Source organism: Podospora anserina, chromosome 7, assembly GCF_000226545.1.
Source record: "Podospora anserina S mat+ genomic DNA chromosome 7, supercontig 1".
In the NCBI taxonomy this organism is placed as follows: Eukaryota; Fungi; Ascomycota; class Sordariomycetes; order Sordariales; family Podosporaceae; genus Podospora; species Podospora anserina.
In genome coordinates this window covers 1610032-1621975 of record NW_001914854.1, presented here as the reverse complement: position 1 = coordinate 1621975, position 11944 = coordinate 1610032, and the positions used below count along the sequence as shown (strand labels likewise).

Below are 11944 nucleotides of genomic sequence, written 5' to 3'. Positions count from 1 at the left end.
ATTCCCCCCGGCAGAGATTAAACCGCGTGCGCCAGGATCCTACAACGGGGATGGTCGGGGTAGACATTGACAGCCACCTGTATAAGCCCGTTGTCCATCGTGCTCGCGTGGGCAGGGCGCATCATGCGCGAGGTGGGATGAGCAACAGTAGGCACATCCAGAGCTAGCACAAAAGCATCGGTCGGCTTAGCACACTCCGCCAAGTCATACACCGTAGCTTGGTCCGCATTCGTCAGTTCTTCAAAGATGATCGCCAGCCCCAACAGCGGATCCACAGTCAGCATCACCGGCGATGGGGAGGCCAGACTACCCAGGCTCGTCCTAGGTGTGTCAATCGTCAGCATGGGTATGTTAATGCTCGGGACGCGCTCAAAGAAATCTCCCTTGGCAAACACCCTCCCCCCCAAGTTCTTGTACAGCCTGACCTGCTGCCTCACCTCCTCCAGCAGGTCCCTCTCCCCTCTCTCCAACCCAACCACGCAGACCAAAACATTGATTCCCTTGTTTCTGAGGTGTCTCGCCGCGGCAACAGCTCGGCTGCCGCTCTTGTTGTTTCCAGCCAACACCACCACAGTAGGAGGGGGCAAGACCCCAGTGGCAGCATCAACGATGCTCCCCTGCCTAACCTTGATCGCCGGATCAGCCAGCACCGTCCCAACAACCACCTCCGCCAACCCCCTCCCGGCATTCTCCGTCATCATCTCCTCCGTCAGCCCAATCTCATTATGAGCAATGTTCTCCAGATTCAACATCTGCAGCGCCGAGATCGTCTCGATTCGTCGGTTAGACGGCAGGACATACAACCCCTGATGCGGGGCGTGATGTGCATTAGTAGCAGCCGTAGCCGAGAGCTGTTGCTTTCTCTTGTCAGCAATGACAGACATCCCACTGCCTCCCCCGACCGCAGTCCGTGACGAAAGACGGCTGCTCGGCCTGCTCCCCTTAAGAGACGACGTGCGGTGATGATAATGGCTTACACCAGAATTGACCCTGCTAGGGCCGCCTCCAGGCTGTCCCGGCACAGCGCTCGCCTTCCGCGACTGACTCCTCCTGCTCGACGCCATCTTCCCCTCTCCCCTCCGTGACCCTTGCCTGCTCCCCATAACCGTAGCCCTATCGCTCAACTTCTCACTCCCATTCATAGCCCCATCATCCGCCTCGCTGTTCCAGAAATCATTGCTCGGCTCCTTGGGTATGAGTTTCTCCCTACTCGGCTTGAGTATCGTCGGCGTAAACGTCTTCTGGTGGTGATCCAGCACATTCTCCGAATAATGCAAATTCTTGCCCCCCGCCGTGCCCGGCTTCGGTTTCGGAATCCGGTTATGCGACACCAACCTATCCGCCTCATCCACCACATCCTCCTTCCTCATCTGCTCAAACAGGTTCTGCTTATCAAACTTGGCCAACCCGGTCTCAAAGTCGAAATCCCCCATCTCCTGCACATCCGTCACATCCTCCGAAGCCCACCCATTATTATCCGCCGTTGCCCTCCCACCCTTGGTAACCTTCTTCAACGAGTTAAAAGGCTGAAAGCTCGGCGTGCTCTGCAGCATAGGCGTCTGCCTCCACCCCTTCCCCTTTCCCGCCGTCTTCACCGCCGGCTGAGGCGACGACTCAACCTCCCCAGTAGCCTCCTGACTCAACTTGTTCACCCTCTGCTTCCTCGGCGGTCGCGTCTTCTTCCCCCTCCCCCCACCAGCAACCTGCCCATAGTCCAAAACCGCATCCCCCCCAACAGCCCCATCCTCATCCGACTCCAGTCCCTGAGCCTGAGCATGAAACTGCTTCACCGTCCGTGTAGGCGTCGCATCTCTGTCCACAACAACAGGAACAACCACCTTCCCCGGCCCAGTACTCGAAACCGGAGGCCTCTTCCCCACAGCAACAATCGCAGGGTCGATAAACACGGCAGGTTCATGTCCCTGTTTGATTTTAACCGGCGGTTCTTGCTTGAAAACAGGCACGGGCACCACCGGCTGACGAGGGGCGTATTGACTCGGATCGTGACTCAAATCGAGGATTTCGCTCGCCGAGATGCTGAGCTGGGGTTTCCACTCGTTTGTCTGGAGGAACCACACTGTTGCGAATAATATCAGCAACCATCACAAGTGGGAGTAAAAGAGGGGGGAGACTTACCATTACTCAACGTCAAACTATTCCCAGCCTCCACACCGCTGACCGTCCCCCGGATCCTGACCGGCTGCGGGTTTCCCCTGAGGGTAACCAGCATCTGGAGGCCAATAAACTCGGCCATGATGGATGGGCGAGGCTTTGGGGTGGTGGATGTTGGGTTCGTGACCCTCGGGGGTGGGGTGGTGTTTTCGTGAACTGGATTTTAAAGTCCTCTTTTTTTTTTCTTTTTTTCTTTTTTTCGGGAGGGGGGAACTCGATTATTGGGCTGGTCGGTCGGTTGTTGAAAGAGAATCGTTTAGTCGGTCTGATATCCCTCTCTCTCTCCCACCGAATTTGTTTTGTGTGTGTGCAGTAAGTGAAAGTTTGTGCCCACTGTCCCGCTGTCCTGCTTGCACGGGACCTTAATTTCTTCTGCAAGTCGGTAGGTGATGGTGGTGGTGGTGGTCGTCGCAACTTTCCCCCGTTGACAGTTCGTTTTGCTCTCTTATCGATAAATTCAGATCCAGTTACAAATAATCGGCCGAGCCCAGGCCCCCTTCCGCTGTTCTGCCAAGACCTAAAAAAATGCACACACCACCACCTGCAAAAGAACGCGGGGCACCTTCCCCCCCCCAAACCTTTTAAAACCAGGCGACACGGGGACGACACACCCTCTGTCGTGCAACCGTTATACGGTCCCTGAATCGTTTTGTGAGACCAAACTGCACAACTCAGTCTCATGCAAGTTTGCCTTCCCATGCTTCCGGGTCAAAATGTTCTAGAAAGGCACAAACAAGGAACAAACAAAGCAGGCCTGGTCCTTATTCCCTTAAACACCACATCTTATAGATGCCAAACAGATAAACACACACACACAATAGCTACTACTTTGTCTTCAGTGCCCTTCTCATCATTGATACTTCAGACATACAAATCTCCCTTTCATACCCATAGGAGCTTCTTATTCCCCCAGGGCATCTCCCAAGTTGTCCCCGTTCCATCATCATCCATCCCTCCTTCCTAATGTTACCCCCCTCAAAAGCTGTCGAGCTGTGATGTCCTTACCCCCCCAATGGAAAAAATACTACTCAAAATGAATACATGCCCAGACAACCTATTTATCACAATGCTTCCAAACCTCTCCCAAAAAGAAAACGCCATGCCATGCCAATCTTCTTACTCCAACCCTACCCTGACAGGCCAACCATCTTGCATAAATCACCCAAAAGAGGCCATGGCCTCTTCCTCATCCGCATCCAAATCATCATACACAGGTGCCCGCCGCTGTGTAGTAGCCGCCGGAGCAGCCGCAGGTTTCGCCAGAGCCGGTTTCGCTGGAGCAGCAACCGCCGGCTTCTGATAGGCAAAGTCGTCCAACGTCCCCGTCTTTTTCTTCACCGCCACGTCCGCTCCATACAAACTATTGTAAAAATTGATAACACGCGGATGTGCCATCACCTTGGTCTTGTTAAAGTTGAGCACCTGCAGGCCCTCCTGCGTGGTGGCACGACTGAGCGCGACGTACGCCTGCCCCTTCTCGAAAATCTTGTTCAGGTCAACCTTGACACGCTCCATGGTCTGACCCTGAGCTTTGTGAATCGAAAGGGCCCATGCCAAAATCAGGGGAAGCTGCTTCCGGGATGCCTGCACCTCTCCATTGGGAAGCTCCACCTTCCATTCTTCAGGGACGCAGAGAAGAACGCGCTGGGACCCGTCCACAGCGTGGAACCTGACCACAGGGTACTTGACAGCGTTCTTGTTGTTCTCAAGCGCACTGGTAAAAGCGCGGACTCGCTTCTTGGTGTCAGACTCATCTTCAAGACCATTGTCGATACCAAACTGATCTTCGGTGGCAAATCCTTCCACGGTCCCAAGAGATCCGTTGACTAGAGTCTCGTCCATGTTCTTGATTAACATGACTTGAGCCCCCTTCTTCAGATCGAGCGTAGGAGGTGCCATCATGTTGGAAAAGAGCTTTTCCCGAACGTTCTCGGGAAGTGTACTCTGGTCGGCAGCTTGGAAAGTGTGAGGCGACCCTTTTAGAGAGTCCAGGCGGGCTTTATTGGACCGCTCTACCTCGCTTCTGGTGGGGAACCTAAACCGAGTCGTTAACAAACTGGCCAGACTTTCTACAAGAGGGGTGACAAACAGTTCGGTAACCTGGATGCCATCACTGAAGGTAAGAGGTCGTTTCAGGGCCTGGAAGTTTTTCACTGTCTTGTCGCTGATTTTCCCCAACCGCATTTCGTTGAGCATTTCGGCAAATCCTGTGACTCCGGTAAGCGTTTTATTCAAATCACTTCAGGACAGAGCCTCTTACCAGGATCCCTTTGTCGGAACACTTCGGTCAAACCAATGGTATGGTCGATTGACAGACTCCAAGTAGCAGCATCAAAAGCAAACCTGTGCTCCCGGCCACCTTCAGGCACCGGAGGCAATTGGAAGAAATCGCCCGTAATGACCAGTTGGATACCACCCCATGGACGTCCATTGTTGCGTAGAATCCTACCAATCTGAGAAAGCTTGTCGAAAAGGTCACTGTCCACCATCGAAATCTCGTCAATGATAAGCGTCTTTGTCTTAATCCATCGATTCTTGGCCTTGGGATTCCGCCTGATCTTCTTGACCAAGGTGTTGACGTCCTCTTTGCCCAAACCGATACCCGAGAAACTGTGGAGCGTGATACCGCCAATATTGCAAGCAGCCAGGCCGGTAGACGCCGTCACAGCAAGCTTTTCTGGGTCGCGGGCGTACTTCTTTTTGAGGTCGGTGATGATGGATCGCATCAAGACCGACTTTCCTGTACCGGCCGGACCAGTGAAGAACACACTCTGACCTTTTTCCACAACAAGATTCTTGACATGACGCTGCTCTTGGCTCAGCTGGATAGCGGCAGCCTTTGCGTTGGAAGACTTGCTTGCTTTCACATGTTGATCCACAGCATCGTGCACATCATCCCAGGATACGTCGTCAGTGACCGGCTTGCCACCGCCAGGTCCCTTCTGCTGCGTCTTGAGCTGTTTCTTCTGAGCCTTTACAGCACTGGCGGTTGCATCCCAAAAGGAAGTGGCCTTGGGCTTTGCGTCAGGGGTCGCCTCGCTGATGCCGCGGTGATCATGGGCTTCCTCATCTTCAATGGTGATGGCCTGCTCCTTCTTCCACGCCGGCGGAAGCTCTCTCTTGGGCTTTTTTGACAACCTCGGGGGCCTGCTGGGCGTGGTATGGGTACTCTCGTTTCGGTGCCGGGGCTTGCGGGGCTGGCTGGGCTCGAGCTCGAGGGGGAGCAAAATGCGAAGGAGAAGAGTCGGGCCAGGACGTCAAGGTGGCCTCGCTCGTCGGGATGGGCAGGTCGGATATCTGGGGGGTACTCTTCGGTGGAGCACGGGGGATTTCTGGCAGAGCAGAGGGGGCTTCCCAATCCAAGTCGATCTCATCGCTAAAGTCGTCCTCGTCCAAGTCCCACTCATTTGTGAAGTTCTGTGGTGGCGGGGTGTCATCCGCAATGTGGATCACTTCTACCTTGTCCGCAAAAGACCCGTTTGTTGAACAGATGGATGAGAGAGTATTGGATTTGGGGTTGGTGACAGGAGGGCGGGAGATGTTGGACGATTGGCTGTTCAAAGGGTTCGTGGTACTCGAGAACTGGGATGGACGGTGTGCTGATGGTGGTTGCTGGCTGGCTCTGAGGAACATCTCATCGACCTTAGCAGTCGACGTCGAGACTGGATTCGGACTACTCGAGGGGAATAGCTGCTTCTTGAGACTAGCATTACGAGACGAGTTCTGCGACTGCTGGTTCGCAGCGGCGGCGGTGGCCCTCTCAAACATTCCCATTGTGGCGGTTGTCGTCGGCGTCGGCTTTGTTGCTGTTGATACAGGCGTGGCTTGCGGAGGGCGAGGTTGTTGAGTGGTCAGCCGAGCCGAGTGCACATAGGCCCGAAACTTCGGGACACAACGTGCGGACAATACGGGATTCCTCTCGAGGGTTGGGAGTGCTCGATGGAGGAGATGACTGGTAAGACCAGGCATATACAGAGCGAAGCCACTCAGGGCAAAGTCGTGTCTGAAAATCCAGGTTCAAAATGTCTGGGGCTGCTCCATTTGGGCTTGGTATTGGATGGAAGGCACGCGGATCAGCCTTTCCTTCCGGAGCGCGTCTCGCTTTGGCGCTTCGCGTCTTGGAAAAGCGCTGACTTGCAAACGCGGGGGGCTGCTCGTGCGCACAAGATCAGGGCCCGGCCCCACTTACCCAGGGGAACAATCTTGTGTTTGTGCAACAGCCAACTTGTGCACTATAACCCTAACCCTTATTTCACCGGTAACCCTCGTCTTCTCAAATTGGAGTCCGAGTACACAAAGCCCAGTGTTCGTATTCTTCAAGTCCAAAGATACCAGCCTCAATGCTCCACCCTTATCATTCAGCTCCATCAGCCCCAAATCACCATTCCCCATCGGTAATACGACATTCAGACCCCAACAATGGTGATAGCAAACTGAGTCAAACATGCTCTACTAGATTAGAAGCCACATGTTTCTTCTCACACCTGGATTTCTCTTACACCCATCACGGCAAGACATTCACCAATGGAAGCAATGGCTCAAGAACCGTACATACAAATTTTTCGAAACAGTGAGTGAGGGTTTGAAGTCTTAGAACGTCGGGATAATAAGATGTGGTCTGTGCATGCACCTTCATCCACATCATGGGTTGTGGTTGGACAATTGGATTTTCTCCGCACCAGCCATGACCTTGTGACCTGCTTCCAGAATTCAACTACAACCAGTGCCGACACCGCCATTTCCGCATTTACATGCAAACCGTCTCGAAAGGCGTTCTTCTCGTGATCTTTTGCTCTGTGGTTGTTGATCTGTTCTTTGTTCTTGGCAGGCAGGGAAGAGCCAAGCATGCTCAGCATTGGCAAAAGAGCTTGCCCGTGGACAAGCAAAAGCTAAGACCACTCAAGCCTTTTCTTCTGAAAGATGGTTCGTTGAGCGAGGGCTGGGCATCCCTGGGCACAACTTGGCGGAAAGGGTTCCACGACGACGACGACAGAAATGCCCAGCCGTCACCGGAATTCTGCAGCTTCGGCTGCTGCTGGATGCGAATGACTTCGCCTAAATCCTGAGACATCTCACCAACCTGCTGGAATTGGAGCCCGACGCTTAGGATGCAGGTGTTTCTGTAATTGGCAACTTTCGAAATCGTCTTCCGCCTGCGGCGCCGCGGACGGAGGTCACACAGCAGTCAACGGCGGGTTATCGAGGGGGATTGAGACACTTGGTTGGTATGGGTAGGGCTGTGAGTAAGCCACTTGTGAGTTTGAATGCGCCCGAGCGAAATCTCGGATGAGAAGCAATCGACATCTGGTCCGTTGTTACACTCCGGGCTTACACCAGATCAAACTCGCTGAAGGGCATCGGGGATTCCGCTCTCTCTTTATTTATGTCCAAAACTTGGGCTCTTTTGGTGACTGTTCAATGCTTCTATGACGCAGATGCCGCAGCTTGTGATAGCTGGGATGGACGACATCATACACAGGGTAGCTTTGTAGCCGATTGCCCGAAGTGTGGTTGATTTGTTGGAACCTTGAGGGCCCACCAAAAAAGAACAAACCGCCACATCCATAACCACAACCCGGCACTAGTAAGCTGCGTGGCAAGGATCCTGGTAGGCTATCCCCAAGATTTGAGCAAGTGTCTTCTGGGTTGGATAGACTATAAAGCTAAGCCATGGGTGCTGTTCGTTCTCTTCAGTTCATAAATACTTTTACCGATACCCCAAAGCGCATTGGATCGCTCTCTCAACGTCTGGTCGCCGTTTTCGACTTGATTACGCTCCTTCCAAACCTTCGATCCCTCGTCGGCTGGACCTGGACCCTCTTTCCCAGCTTCCGAGCGTGGCTATTGACTTTGACCGTGCCGCCAAGGCAACGAGGAAAAGAGGAAAAGTTGTTTTTTGTTTTCTTTTTTACACCTTCTTCTGTCATCCTACTACAAGACGCCCCAGACGCGCCGGACAAGCCATCGACTCGCAAGGTTACTCGCTCTTTTGACCTAGCTCATATTTTGGCCTGTGCTTGGACGAGTCAAATCTAACCGCCTCAGTCCTAGAAACGACGAGCAACAACCGCGTCTGTTCGGCAGCTCGTGACTTATGAACCGCTGAGGTCATTGAGTTCACCTCGCTCTCTACAACAAATTCATCAACAACACTGCTATACAGTGGAGGTTTACATCTTCATCACCTCCGACATCACGAATTCCCGGTCGACTTTTAGCCGGTCGTCGGCTACCCGCCATTCAAGATGGTCTGGGATCACCTCTCGGTCACAGGTCCACACCTGATTTACCTCATTTTGGGAGGCTTCACCACCATTTTCATGCTATGCTCCTCCGTCATCAAGGAGCGCATGTACATTGGCGAGGCCACAGTTGCTACGCTATGCGGCATCATCTTTGGGCCTCACGTCGCCAATGTCATAAATCCTACGAAAGACTGGGATAGCGTCGATATCATCACCATCGAGTTTTCTCGAATCGTTCTGGTAGTGCAATGTTTCGCTGTGGGCGTCGAGTTGCCCAAGTTCTACATGGAAAAACACTGGAAATCCGTCACCCTATTGCTTATCCCGGTCATGCTCTTCGGCTGGCTCATCACGAGTGTGTTTATCATGTGGTTGGTTCCACCATTGAACTGGATCGAAAGCCTGGTGGTGGCCGCCTGTGTCACGGCTACTGATCCAGTTCTGGCCTCGTCTGTTGTTGGCAAGGGCAAGTTCGCCAAGAGGGTGCCGAAGCATTTGAGAGATCTCCTCTCGGCAGAGTCTGGCTGCAACGACGGCATGGCTTTCCCATTTGTCTACCTGGCATTATATCTGATTCACGACAAGCTGAACGCCAAGGTGGCTCTCAAGCACTGGTTCTTGTACACCGTCTTGTATGAGTGCATCTTTGGTGCGATTTACGGTTTCATCATCGGATATATGGCCCGTCACGGCATCAAGTACGCAGAAAAGCACGATCTGATCGACAGGGAGAGCTTCTTGGTATTTTACTTCGTTTTGGCGCTGTTCGCTGCTGGCTCTGGCAGTATCCTGGGTCTCGACGATTTGCTGGTTGGCTTTGCAGCAGGTGTGGGCTTCTCAAACGATGGTTGGTTTACGCAAAAGACCGAGGACTCTCACGTCTCCAACGTTATCGATTTGCTGATCAACTTGACCTACTTCATCTACTTCGGAACCATCATTCCCTGGGAAGATTTCAACGATCACGCCATTGGACTCTACGCCTGGAGGCTGGTAGTGCTCGCCGTATTCGTCATTCTGTTCCGACGAATCCCTATCATGATGGCTCTCAAACCTATCATTCCCGACCTCAAAACGTGGCGTGAAGCGCTTTTTGCAGGTCACTTTGGCCCCATTGGTGTGGGTGCTGTTTTTGTGGCCATGCTGGCTCGGGCAGAGCTTGAATCGGAAAGTCCAGTCCCGTTAACCAAGCTTCCCGATCCTGGATCGCCTCATTACGATTTGATCAGAGTTGTCTGGCCCATTGTTGCATTCCTTGTTGTTGCCTCCATCATTGTGCACGGCTCTTCGATTGCCGTGTTTACTCTGGGCAAGCATATCAACACGCTCAGCATCACCATGTCTTACACACAGGCCAACGAGGATGGGCCTACCTGGATGTCGCGGTTACCTCGCATCACATCAACGTCGCGCTCTCAAGCCAGAACTATGTCTGATACAGATGGCGAAGAGCTCAAGATGCCGGATTATCCTCCAGGAACGTTGCCACCTATCGGCTATCCAAATAACTTCTTGCGTCGTGTACGGGAAGACGAAAACAACGAGAAGCAGAGCGGCAGTCGTCAGAACAGTAGACCGTCGTCCAGGTCTGCGAAACGGAGGAAAAAGATGTGGGATGATGGAATTGGCCCAGGAGGACCTATCAGTCAATCAGCCATCTTCCCTCAACGCCGCACCCCGAGTGAAGGACAAACACCCCTCCCGCCCGTAGCCCAAAGCCCTGCCCAACCTCATGACGCACAACAGGACTCTATGCAGATCACGCCCGTCGACGAGCGTGCGGCGAGATCCCCCACCCCGCATGAACGACATCATCAGGCTTCTGGCGACTCTACCCGTGCTGGCTCGCCTAACATGGGCACTCCCGGAGACGAGCACCGCAATCCTATCGAAGTGTACAACGAAGGTGACAATATCATCATTGAGAACGCCGACGGCGACGTCCTGGCGGTGCATCCATCGCAGAGCGGTAACAACGTTGCGGAACATGCCAAGGACCTGAAGTCAAAGTTGGAATCCGAGGCCGGACCTTCGGGATGGAGTTACAATGCCCTGAAGCACCGGGTGGCCAACTGGCGAGAGGAAGAACTCGCCAAGAGAAAGGAGAAGGAAAAAACAGCTCGGAAGGGCGAGCCGGCCCGTGCTTTCCAATATGGTACAACTGTAAGTTTACCTGCGTGATCTGACATCAAAACCAAGAGTTAACACCACTGGCAGATTATTGTTGAAAACGAAGACGGCGAGGTCGTCAAGAAGTACGACCTATCCACGCCAAAGTCTCAAGGCGATCAAGGCAAGGCAGGCCCTTCGGGAGAAGGAACACAGGGCCACTCACAGAGGCCCAATCTCAGCAGGTGGGCTAGTACTGCGTTTGGACGATCGCAGGCTGGCGAGGCATCTGCGAAGAAGAAGACTCCGGAAGAAGAGGAAGATGAAAAGGACGACAAGCATATCCGGTTCACTGTTGGTGGAGTCGGTCGCCGCATGACGAAGGAGGATTTCCTCGTGGAGATGCAGAAGCTGGACAAGAACACACGCCGCGATGTTGTTGACAAGTCGTCGGCGTCGCAGGAACTCAAGACAGTTGCTAAGCGCGATACCCAGCCACAGATCAAGGTCTCGGCTCCGGGTCAGCCAGGGGCGAGCAGGAAGAACTCGGCGTCTCCTGCGGCCGGGGCCAGCTCAAAGCCGCAGGCGACTTCCCCTGGGCCAGAGCGGTCGAGCGGATCTAGCGGTGGATCAAGACCATCGAGCAAGGAAGCTTCCGAGACGGAGGTGGAAAAGAAGAGGAGATTGGAAGCTTTGCGTGGTGTTCCTAGCGGCAGTCGGGCGGGTGAGGAGGTGGCTGAGACGGCAGCGGAGCGGAGGAGACGAGAGGCGGCTCTGGGAATGTCTCGTGAACCGGAGGAGAGCGACAGCGAGGATGATGATACCCCTAGAGTGCCTCCACCGAAGCCTCGCATCCGGTTCGTAGAAGGGACCTTGAACCGGTAGAGTGAATGGATAGGCTTCAGTAGCGTTTTGGCTTTTTTGTTTTGCTTTTGGCAATGCCTATACTTTTTTTGACCAAGTATTTACGGGAGATTGGGAGGGGAGGGCAAGGGGATAATCAGACAGCGGAGGTGATAAGTAGGAGTGGTACATAATGGTTAATATAGTGTAATAGATACCTTATGAGTTGAGGACGTTGTGAACGAATAAATGATGACAGGAAGGCAATCAATATCAAGCCTTTAAAGAGAATCCAGATTTTCCCTCGGAGAACAAAACCGTTGCTGAGCTTCACCAAAGAAAACACAACACCCAATTGGCCGCTACCCCACATTTTCTTTGCCCAGTCCGAAATAGGCTTAGCCCATCAACTTTTCAAGCAGAGCAAGTCCGTCATATCCTTGGTGCTTTTTTGGTGCGAAAAAGAAGGTCGGCAGAGAAAGCTTTTGGTCCCGCTTCCGCCGCCCGCCTTGAATTTATTTGTTGTATTCCATCATCAACCACCACCACAGCAACAAGCAACCAATCGACGGCTC

The 11944-nt window shown here is 53.3% G+C and overlaps 3 protein-coding genes across 3 annotated transcripts; 1 reads left to right on the top strand and 2 right to left on the bottom strand.

The window, feature by feature from the left end:
- Positions 1-17: 17 nt before the first annotated feature.
- PODANS_7_6510 (uncharacterized protein) lies at positions 18-2254 on the bottom strand (the record flags this gene model as incomplete). Its single annotated transcript, XM_001907972.1, has 2 exons — positions 18-2077; positions 2137-2254. 2 exons carry the CDS (start codon positions 2252-2254, stop codon positions 18-20), a joined length of 2178 nt encoding a protein of 725 aa, XP_001908007.1.
- A 1076-nt stretch (positions 2255-3330) lies between these two features.
- On the bottom strand, positions 3331-5946 carry PODANS_7_6500 (uncharacterized protein; the record flags this gene model as incomplete). Its single annotated transcript, XM_001907971.1, has 4 exons — positions 3331-4207; positions 4262-4379; positions 4433-5321; positions 5386-5946. 4 exons carry the CDS (start codon positions 5944-5946, stop codon positions 3331-3333), a joined length of 2445 nt encoding a protein of 814 aa, XP_001908006.1.
- A 2471-nt stretch (positions 5947-8417) lies between these two features.
- On the top strand, positions 8418-11411 carry PODANS_7_6490 (uncharacterized protein; the record flags this gene model as incomplete). Its single annotated transcript, XM_001907970.1, has 2 exons — positions 8418-10580; positions 10635-11411. The coding sequence occupies 2 exons, from the start codon at positions 8418-8420 to the stop codon at positions 11409-11411; spliced, it is 2940 nt and encodes a 979-aa protein (XP_001908005.1).
- Positions 11412-11944: the final 533 nt, after the last annotated feature.